An 11,671-nucleotide genomic window follows, 5' to 3' on the forward strand; every position below is an offset into this window, starting at 1 on the left:
AAGCCCAAGCAGCCCATGAAGAGGCCCACGTTAAGAACCAGGGCCCTGACTCAGAGTCTAAGTGAACTCTCAGCTAACAGCACCATTTTGCCAACCCTGTGAGTGAATCATCTTCAAAGTTCACTTGCCAGCCCCCAGTTGTGCTGCCCCAGAAACACTGCATGGGACAGACGACCCTTCCCCCTGAGCCTGGCCCAAATGGCAGATTTGTGAACAAAATAAATGACTGTTGTCTTAGGCCCTACATTTTTGGGATAGTTTGTTAGGTAGCAATTGATAAATGGACATGGGCCACGCAAACTCTCTTTGTTCTTGTCTTCCCCTAGTTTTCTAAAGGGAAGGAAAAAAGTATTTATGTCTGGGAAGGGATAGAGGAGTGAGCAAAGCTTGGAGGCAGGAGTTGCTTCTCTCTGTGTCTCACCTCTCTTCCACTCTTCTTTCTGCACCCACCACTGACCCCTTACTAGGCGCTCTATGCCTCTATGCCTCTGACAAGTCTTTGTCACATTCGAGAAAGTATAATTAGTATGGTTCTCACATAAGAGTGTTAAACCCCTAATGGTGTCTGGAAATGGATTTTTTTTTGTCATATGATGTGGGTGGATGTTGGCATTTAGTAGGTGAGACCCAAGGATGCTAAATGTACTGCAATGTGTAGGACTGTCAACTCCAAAATATCATAGCTTTCACATTGAGCAGCACTGAGCTAAGAGCTTAACACATGCACTTAACATTTTTTTTTTTTTTTTAAATTGAGACAGGGACTCACTTTGCTCTGTTGCCTGGGCTGGAGTCCAGGGGCAGGATCACAGCTCACTGCAGTTTTGACCTCTTGGGCTCAAGTGATCATCCCACCTCTGTCTCCTGAGTAGCTGGCCCTACAGGTATGCACCACCACACCCAGATAATCTCATTTTTTATTTTTTGTAGAGACAGGGGCCTCACTACATTGCCTAGGCTGGTCTCAAACTCCTAGGCTCAACTGATCCTCCTGCCTCAGCCTCCCAAAGTGCTGGGATTTGTAGAGGTGAGCCACCACACTCAGTGACACATTTTAATAGAAGGCTTTGAAAATCAAGTGATAATAAATAGGTAACATACACTGAGCCTTTCCTATGTATGATACTGGCTATACAGTTTTATATGGATTATCTCATTTGATGCTTGCCACAAACTGATTTTACTATTGAAGAAGCAGAGGCACAGAGAAGTTAAGAAATTGGCTCAAGGTCACAGAGCTAATAAAATGTGGAGCCCAGATTCAAACTCACATCCTATGTTTTAATCATTATCCTGAGGCAAGAGAAAAGCCTCTCTTCATGTTGGATCTCCATTTACAGCTATAAAATAAAAGGAGATACTCCGGGTGCAGAGAGACTTACTGGAAACATAAAAATCATAGCTATTTGGTAGCTGCCTATTCACAAGCTCAATCTGGAAGCAGAGAAAGAACTTATTTTCTAAGTGGAAGTGGAAAGAGGATTTGGGATTAAAAGACAGATTCCAGGGAATTCAGTCCTTTGTAAACTTTTTTCTCTCTGATTCTTTTGTGTTTCCATGAGCTCCTATTGAATTTTGGTGGATCCCAGAGAAAAGTGGTGAACTCTAATCCAGGTCTACTGGGTGACCAGTGTAACCTCCTTACTACTTCCTAGATTTAGGCATGCATGAGGGTGGGATGCTGCAGGTGACATCAGGGCTGCAAACTGACATTCTACCTCAGTAGGCCTTGTATGGGTGCATTTTAAGAAAATATTTATGAAATAATTAGGGTTCTCTTTTCTTTCCTCCCCCTCCTCAGTTCTGATCCATATCAAAGTAGGAAATAAGAAGGGGTCCTTGGTAAGATGGGGAAGGAGGAGGATGAGAGTGAGCGAGAAAGAAAGAGAAAGAAGAGAAAGAGCATACTCGTAGCTTTGGTATAAGGGGAGCTATATATATTTCAGTATAAGAACATTTGCTTATCTTCTGGAGGTTTCTCTCTAATACTAGATGGGGGATGGGGGGATTTATCTTCATCCACTCCTGAGACATTTAGGACCCAAAGTACTTTATGGGATCAACTGATTGACTGAGGACCTGAATTAATGGTTAAGAAAAAGAAGCAGAACCCCAGAGGGAAGGTATAGGCAAGGTAACTAAGGGAAACACAGAGGGGAAAGAGGTGGGAAGATAAAGAGGGAGAAAGTCCAGAGAAAATGGGCTTATCCACATGGGGTGAGAGGAAAGTGGCAGAGATGAAGCAAAGGGGAGCTGCCTGGGAGAGCCCTCTGTGGGCTGGGTCCTCTCTGGGAACGGACCATCCTGTTCTCCCTTGCCCCATGTCAGGGGCCCAGTCTCTGCCACAACTGTGAGGACACACACACACACACACACACACACCCCATAAGAAAAAATGCAAGGGTAAACACTACAATGATTCTTCCTTAAAGTACTTTTTTTATGGGCAATAGGATTTGTTATTCATATTTTCCCAGTTTTTGGTCATATGTCTTTTCTGTTTTTCTACAGTTTACCTGTTTACCTGTAAAATGAGAAAAGGAAGTATTCTAATATTGCTACTCCATAGTGATGGAAGATAAAGTAATGGAATATATGCTGGGAAGAAAAACCTCTTAAAAAACCCCCCCTTTTTTTTTCCAGGGACAATTCTTTAGAAGGAAATGGGAAAATTTGAACATGTGCTCCCGGATCCCAATCTGAGTCCCTTAGGTGGGGTATGACACAGATACACTATGCTAACAGAAACACTGGACACTCGCTGTTTTACTTGCCTATTGTTTCTGTGATCAGAGAATATATAGCAATTGCTGAATGAGAATTGAGGCCTTATATAATGTTCATACCACATGTACCAAAAATATAGGTGTTCATCTATATTTTAAAAACTGAATTTTTTTCTACCTCTGAATCAGAGCCTGGAATGGAAAACGTTTCTTTAGTATAGATTACATTAGTTAATGGAATATCTTTTTCCATTGGGGGAAACACCATATCAAGCAGTAATACCAGCAAAGTTGCCTTACTATGTCATGTTTTGATACAGAAGAATTTGGAAAAAAATCTAAATATAGCAGACAAATGCAACTTGAAACTCAAGCACCATTTTAAAAACCCTTCTCTGCAGTTAACTAAAATTGATCTTCCTAACAAGAGCTAAAAATAGCAGGAGGAAAAAAAAGAAGAGACAATGACTTTTCATATCGCTCCCTGCAGGCATTTTCAGTGACAATGAACATGACCTTCCAGAGTCATCTTAGCAGAATAAAGGCCGGCATTTCGCTTCCCACCTCTGATTTCCCATCCAGTTAGTGCTGCGTGCATCTCTATTTTACCATTTTCTGCTGATTGGTGGAGATAAGCTATTTTGCTAGGCTGGGTTTTTATTTTTTTCCTATTTTGGTTTACATCAAAAAAGAACCTGGCACCATACTGCTTCCGGAGTCAGGAACAACAGATATTTTAAAATAAATATTCAACTCATAATTTTCCTCAAGGTCAGAGCCCATCTTATTCTGTCTAGGTCACTGTTAAACTGATGGGTTTCTACACATTCATCGAGGGACTAATAGAAACACGCAAGGATTCTGTGTTACAGAGACAATAACTGCCCCTTAAACAGAGCAGAGGAAGGCAAATTTGGATCTGCACGTCCTGCTGGACATGAGAAAAACGCATGAAATGTACCGTAAAGAATTGATGCAGTAGTGTGTTTTAGTGGGTGCCAAAAAGTAGAGAAATAAAATGTGAGGGAACGAGAGGCATAGGTTGTTTTGTATTCTTAAATTTCTCCTTTACAGCAATCTTAAATTTCTTCTAGAGAAAAATGTTTCACTTCCCAGGGCAAGGGCACTGGCTCAATCAATCCTTTACTCTCCTTGCCAGTGGCAGAGGACATATTTTAATTTAGCAGCTGTGCACCTTGGACAAGTTACTTAACCACTCTGTGCCTCACATTCCCCAGCTGTATAATTAAGGACAATAAATAGTACGTGTTATTGTCTGTGAACATTAAATAATATTGTAAGGTACTTAGAACAGTGCCTGGCACATAGTAAGTAATTTATCTTCATCCCCACTTAATTTTAAGTCATTATTTTTATTTATTTATTTTCTAATGTATACTATCTATTTTACTCACTTTCTGGATCAAAGATAGAATGGTCATGGGGACAACGATTAAGGATATTTAAAATTATGCCTCTCATAATTTTCAGAATATAAACTTGCTCTCAGTATAATAAACAGAACGGAGAGACACTTGAATATAATGTGGCCCTTGTCTCCTGTCATAACATCTTAAATATTTCAAAGGATTTCAATAGGCATCCATAGGTTTGGGTCTGATCATGGTTCCATTACAATTGCACTGCTTTCTTTATGTTTGTTTCTAGGACCACTCTAGAAGTTTTCAGGAATTGGACTTGTCCCGCTCTGAAAGAAGGTCACCAGTATTCTTCCTTAAAGAACTAGAGACTGTTTTGCCCCTTGCTTGTCTGAGATGCGGCCTGGATCCCTGTTTCATTTGTTCTCCATGAAAGGATCCTAATAAATTGTGCCATTGCCTCTGGGGGCAGCCAGTCAGTTGACTTAGCCTGAGTCCCATCTCACTCTAGATCCCTGCTCCATAATGTTCTTTCTTTAGACTGACTTTTCCCCAGCAGCTTTAAATGTCTACATACCTTCTCAATCACTCTGCTCTACCAGTTAAACACTGTTCATCATTCCTCTAATGCAAAACTCCATTCCTTTGATCATTTGAGTTGCTTTTCTCTGCTCTCATTCTAATTTGTTTCTGTACTTCTGGAACTGACGTAGTCATCCTTTAACATGAAATTAGTTATAATTTGTTACTGAAATGATTTTGCCAAAGGATTAAAAATACATTTTACTAAATCATGTTTTTTTTTAATGAAAATGCTAGAAGTCCTCTAATTATAGAAAACATGAATTTAATGCTTCTGGACTGAGTCTGGCTAAAGCTATAAGAAGGCAACAATTTGTCAGTAAAGAAACTATCTCTAGGCAGGCTAATAGCTCTGCTGTATTCATTCATTCATTCATGCATTAATTCCTCCAGTATTTATTGAGCATCAATTAAGTGCCAGGTAGTTTCAGGTGCTGGGAATACCAAAATGAATGAAACATGCATTCTTTCCCTCAATAAGAAGAGAAGACAGTAAGTTGAACAATAGAAAATTGCCACAAGGAAAAGTGAATATTTGTGCAAAGTGACAGGAGGAGACTGAAGGAGCAGCCCCTTGCCTTGGCACTGGTTGAGAAGGGGGCAGAGACACGATGAGGGGGAGGATGCCATGGGGAAAAGGCAGGGTGTGACCCTGCTCCCTTATTGTTGCAGTTGAAACAACCTTTAATTTAACCTCTGATATTTTCAACTCAGTTGTTGGACACAAATCATGCACGTGTGGGGCTGAGGAAGCTTCAAGGACATAGAAAAGGGATAAATGGATAACCAAATAAAGACAAACAGTCCCAAATTGCTGGCAGGGAATAGAGAAAAACATATCCTAGAAAATACATCCAGATTGCAGCTGTTCCATGGACACAGTATCAGTCATCCTTAAAAATCAGGAAACTCTCAATATTTGCTCTTGTACCAAATGCACAAGTCTCCATTTGCACATCTACCGACACTAGGGTTAGGCTTTCTAGAAGTTTAGATTGGTGTTTGTTAGAAATAATTCTTGAGGCCTGGCGTGGTGGCTCACGTCTGAAATCCCAGCACTTTGGAAGGCTGAGGTGGGTGGATCACGAGGTCAGAAGTTCGAGACCAGCCTGGTCAACATGGTGAAACCTCGTCTCTACTAAAAAATACAAAAATTAGTTGGGCATGGTGGCACGTGCCTGTAGTCCCAGCTACTCAGGAGGCTGACGCGGGAGAATCGCTTGAACCTGGGAGGTGGAGGTTGCAGTGAGCCGATATCGTGCCACTGCACTCCAGCCTGGGTGACAGAGTGAGACTCTGTCTCAAATAATAATAATAATAATAATAATAATTATAATTATTGATTCAGGGTTAGAATAAATGTTTGCCAGAGTTGGAGCAGAGCAGGCCTGAAGTCAGCCAAGCCAACCAGTATCCTTAATAGAAGGCCAGCTGGCAAAGCGGTGAAGTTTACTCTCTGGAGTCAGAAGTGCCAGGGTTTGAAATTCGACGATGTCACCAACCAGCTGTGTCACCTTGGGAAAGTTCATGCTTCTTTCTACAGCCTAGTTTCCTAATCCATAAAATGGGGATAATAATAGGTCCTATCTCTGTGCTTTTCACAAAGTAGGGCCCTTCAAAAATGGTAGATGGTACATTTATTGTGATAAAAGAAGGTGGGTGCTATAGATTAGCTGTACAATTAAGGTAAAATGTCTGCATTTTTAACGTTGTTGATAAGTTATTTACAACTCCGAGCCCCCCACCCCCTACTGCCAACTGCTTTTTTTTTTTTTTTTCTCTGCCTCTTTAAGACCATTTCCTTCCTCCCTCTTTCTTCCTTCCTCTTCTGTGTCAGGCTCTGTGAGCATCCCTTCCAGGGCCTAATTCCCATCCCATCTGTGCCTTCTGCCTCCATCAGTCCCAGGTCACATTTGTCCCTGTCTATGCCTTCCGGAGTCTGGGCTCAGCTCCGTCAGCCAGTAAGGGTGTCTGGAACTTGCCTCTAGCTTTCCCTGCATCAATCTTTGTGAATACTGACAAACAACAACTAATGTTCTTTCACATTCTTGATAAAAAATGATTTGAATTTTACTGGACAACCAGCTCCACATGAGTGAACTGGAGTCCAGCTGGGGTGTGATGGTCAGAAAGTTTGACATAGCCTGAGTCTCCTTTCTAAATAGTGAAGTAGGAAGAGCACAGCATTGGAAGCTCTGGCACTTTCATTGTCAAATCAGCTCCCCGCTTCGCTCTGGGCCTCAGTTTCCTTTTCTGTAAAATGCAGGTCAGACTCCTAGGTCCTCTAGCCAAGACCTTAGTGATTCTATAAAGAGCTCTGTTGGCTGACATTCAAAACACCTCTACAAAGTGTTCAAGGGTGTTCTTGTCAATATCAGTGCATAGGAGTCAAACTGACAGCTCCAAGGACCTTGGCTGAAATTGGTCCATTTGGATATGTGTGCTTGTTTGTTTCTGCAATGTCCTGAATGACTATGGGGAAGGGCTTCAAAAGGCTTCACGTGAGTAGACTCAATTTACTTTACACACTGTGCAGTGTTTACGCATATCGCACATGTGGCTCTCTGAAGGGGGAGTGTCTAAGATCAGGATCCTGGATGTGAACTAGATGTTCAATGAAATCATATTTCACTAACATCTCCCTTGTTATTATATTGCTTCTTTCATCAGTCAATATAATTAGACATCAGCAATGTCTAATATGTTAGTTAGACATACCTCCTGCTTCTTGAAGGTAACTTATGGCCATTTTAAAGGGCCTGAGAAGCTGAGCGATGTGATGCTGATTACAAAGAAACCTCCAATGAGCTTGCTCTTGAAAGTTCTATAATTTAACTTTCAGGCCACACATGTAACATCTGGCAATCTTCTTGCAAGAAGTGCTTATTAATCAGACCAGCATCATCTTAATCTGGGTACCTGGTAAGATGACCAGCTTTTCTTGGTTTTCCTGGGAATTTTCTGACTTTAGCAGTGAAGGTCCTGGGGCCAAGGGACTCCTTAGTCCTGGAGAAACCAGGACAGTTGGTCACCATAATTCCTAGGGTTCTCAGGTTTTGGTGTACACAAGAATCAACACACGATTATTAAAACAGCAGATTTCTGAGGTGGGTGACTCTGGGCCAAATGTTTTCCTGCCACATTAAGAAATGCTGGTAAGAACTTACAAGTTTACTGTTCTTGGTACTTGGCATTTAGCTACCAGTGGTTCTTGAACTCATCTGCATATTAGAATCAGCGTGGGAGCTTTTAAAACGTACTGATACCTGGACTTTACCTACATCAAATTAGAATCTGTTGGGGTGGGGTCAGGCATTCAGATTCTATTTTTAAAGCTCCTTCCTATCCCAAGATAACCAACAGTAGATACAGCAGACATAATGGCCATTAGTTACCACTCAATTCACAGGGCTAAAAATCTCAGCTCCCACCTGGTTTCAGCACCTTCAATTTCTATTATTTCCTCTCCTAATATAATATAGGAAAAAATACTTTGGGGTGCAAGATGTCATCATCTGCTGAAATTGAGGGCAGTATCACTTCTAGGTACAAAGCCTAAAGAAACTTTTGGACAAGTGCATAGAGATGTACAAGAATGTTAACTGTTACTTTGATTGTAATAGCAAAAAACCTGGAAATAATCTAAATATCCATCAACAGGAGAGTGGCTAAAGAAAGTGTGGTGGTGGATTCATATTTTAGAATACTATACTGCAGTGAGAATGAGTGAATCAGAGCTACATATGCCAACATGATAACAAAGTGACCGTAAGATTTTTTTAAAGTTAGAGGCTGCTGTAACTGACTTCTTAGGAACTTGGAGGTTTCACTTTGGTGGCAGGTTTTCTTGTAACAGGGGGTTCCTGAGTGTGTACTAGCACTGTGACAGCAATAAAACTGGGTTGCACAGCATAGATGCTTCCTTCCAGCTGGTAGGGTTCATTTTGTCTGTTCTGAGGAAATAATTTCCTCCTGGTATCGAGATAAATCCCACAAGAATTAGGTAATGCTGTTGGATCTTAAAATATCTGCATTGCAATCCGGAAGCTGCATGGACTTGACACCATTTTAGTACAGGTTCCCAAGTTGCTTTTTGAACAGGTGCAAAGTCTGATGCTGCATTCTCATCCATCATTCCCTCTCATTGTCCACACAGAAGAATAAACCCATTAGAAATGCAGTGTTACTGTGAACCCAGGATTTCAAGGTTGTTAATCTAATTTGGCTTTTCTAGGTTGCTGACAAATGTTTATTTTAAAAATGGACCGCAAAGCTTACCTGGTCCTAGTTTGGCCACAGCATAGAGGAGGTCATAGTTGAGGACTGGTGTGGCATCGTTGATGGGCTGCCAGCCAACAGGTGGGGAGGAAGGGGGCGAGATGAGAAACTGTTTGGCAGGCTGGGGTGGAGCCAAATGCAGTTTGTCTCCATCTGTCTCTGGAGTCTGAACCTTTCAAATAGAGTAGAGATGAAGACACTTATTCATCATGGCTTCAGATGTGTCATGTTGGCACATTAAAATGTGGGTTTAGTTTCAGCCTGTGACAAATGAACCGATGAACCTGACTGTAATAATAATTACCACTTACCACATACCATGTGCTCAATTGCCTTATTAATCCTGAAAACAGTGGATCTCAACCTTTACTGTATGTCAGAATCACCTGTAGTCCTTACTAAAACACAGATTGCTAAGCCCCAGCCCCCACATTTCTAATTCAGGAGGACTGGGATGGGGCCTGAGGGTTTGCATTTCTAATAGGTTCCCAGGTGATGCTGATGCTGCCAGTCCACTGTCCCACCATGCACCTGCCAAATGTTTCCTTGTCTCCTTCTCTCTTTTCCTCCTTCTTTCCTTGGTGAAATTCACATAACGTAAAATTAACCACTTGAAAGTGAACAGTTCAGTGGCATTTAGTACATTTCCAATCTGCAACAACCACCTCTATCCAGATCCAAGCTCTTTTCATCACCTTAAAGGAACTCCTCTGCCTACTGCTACCAGTACTACCATTACCAGTTACTACCACTCCTGTCTCCCACTGGTCACTGGCAATCACCATGCTGTTTTCTGTCTCTACAGATTTACCTGTTCTTGATATGTCCTATAAGTAGAATTACAGAGTATGTGACTTTTTGTGTCTGACACCTTTCCCTTAGTATAATGTTTTCAAGGTTTATCCACATTGTAGCATTTATCAGTATTTTAGTCCTTTTTATGGATGAGTAATATTCCATCATATGGGCATACTATAATTTGCTAATCCATTCATCCATTGATGGACATTTAGGTGGTTTCCACCTTTTGTCTATTGTGAATAGTGCTATTGTGAACGTGTGTGTACATAATATTTGTTTGAGTACCTGTTTTAAATACCTAGGAGTGGAATTGCTGGGTCAAATGGTAACTCAATGCTTAACTTTTTAAGGAACGGGGTGAGATTTTAAAGACAAGGAAACTGAGGTTGGTCCACATCACACACATGAGAATAGCAATGATGGAATTTGAACATGGATGCAGGGCCAACGTCTGTGTTCTTTTCACTGTGCCATTTCTGTAGAGTCTAAAGGTGGAAACCATACTAACAGATCACTTAAGAGATGGATCAAGGTATCTAGTGATGAGGTGAGGGCACTAATGGAACATGATGGATATTGATTTCTATTGCTGTGAACTTTATAAGCATTGCCAAGAATTACCCATTTCGTTTTGGAACAGCTAGAATTGATTTTTGGATGAAACAAATTAATTTCCATATATTTGTAACCTTTTCTCATAAATATGAATCACTGAAAAGTTATACATTCCACTAAAGCTGTCATATAATTTAAGTTTTAATTATAACCCTGATAGGAAGGTTAGGAGTAGCTGTGATTACATCATTCTTCTTATAACTACTACCTGGCATTTATTGTGTATTTGCCAAATATTAGGCACTTAAACACACAATAATTCATGCAATCCTCATAACAACAGTATGGGGTATAGATCCTGATCATCCCCAATTTACAGATGAGAATATGGAGCCCCAGTGAGGTTATGCAACTTGCTCTGGTTGGCAACTCTCAGAGCCTGTTTTCTAAGCCACTAAGCTGTTGCTGTCTGGGAATCATGATGTGGGTCTATTTCTCAGTGAATTAATTTATAGACTACCAAGCAATCTGAAAATGGAAAAGGCTTCATTTACATTTTAAAACGGTAAAAAATAATGTAGGGCAAAAAGAATAACTTTGGTAAACAATCACCTTACCTGTGCAAAGTAGAGCTTTAATTTTTTCCCTCTGAATTGGGTTTCATGAAGCTCTATCCTAGCTCGGGCTGCAGATTTAGGATTGCTGAAGTTTATACGGACACGTCTGAAACTCTTAAATAGCTGGAACGTCACGCAGTCGTCATAAGTCCGGAACAGTCCCTCAAATTTTTCCTGATAAAAACAAACACAGAGGGAAATCCGTTGGCCATGGGTCTTGTATGATGCCATATCTGATAAAAACAAACAACTAAATAAATAGACTGTTAATAACATACAGTTTAAATAGAACAGCAGTAATGTATTTTTTCTTTTTTTCATCTGTAGGTCTGTTGCCAGGTGCAAAACATGCCTGAAGGATTTATAATCTTGGTCTAAGGTTCTCTAGAGAACCAGTGAATAGGGTTCAAAGTACATGAAACACATAGGAAATTACGCAAAATGTTGAGTGTTTCTAGAGAAGAGGGATTGTAATGACCATCAGATTCTCAAAGAAGTTCATTATCTCCAAAACACTGGAGCTACTGAGTAAAGCACAGGGGAAACATTAGTGATTACCAATCTTGGGGGCACTTTTCGTTTTCTTTCTTTCTTTCTTTTTTTCTTTTCTTTTCTTTTCCCCTTCCTTCCTTTCTTCCCTCCCTCCCCCTCCTTCCTTTCTCTTCCTTCCTTCCTTCCTTCCTTCTTTCCTTCCTTCCTTCCTTCCTTCTTTCCTTCCTTCCTTCCTTCCTTC

At 40.8% G+C, this 11,671-nt stretch overlaps 1 protein-coding gene across 2 annotated transcripts in view; it reads right to left on the bottom strand.

Moving 5' to 3' along the window:
* RCAN2 (regulator of calcineurin 2) overlaps nucleotides 1-11,671 on the bottom strand; it is a 268,352-nt gene that overhangs the window by 10,695 nt on the left and 245,986 nt on the right. For both annotated transcript variants that reach the window (XM_011986857.1, XM_011986858.1), the window contains 2 exons: nucleotides 10,939-11,112; nucleotides 8,966-9,137 (listed from right to left, as the gene is read on the bottom strand). In XM_011986857.1, the coding sequence (XP_011842247.1) occupies nucleotides 8,966-9,137; nucleotides 10,939-11,112 (346 nt within the window). The remainder of the gene's footprint in view (nucleotides 1-8,965; nucleotides 9,138-10,938; nucleotides 11,113-11,671) is intronic.

Source organism: Mandrillus leucophaeus, unplaced genomic scaffold (assembly GCF_000951045.1).
Source record: "Mandrillus leucophaeus isolate KB7577 unplaced genomic scaffold, Mleu.le_1.0 Scaffold3, whole genome shotgun sequence".
NCBI lineage: Eukaryota > Metazoa > Chordata > Mammalia > Primates > Cercopithecidae > Mandrillus > Mandrillus leucophaeus.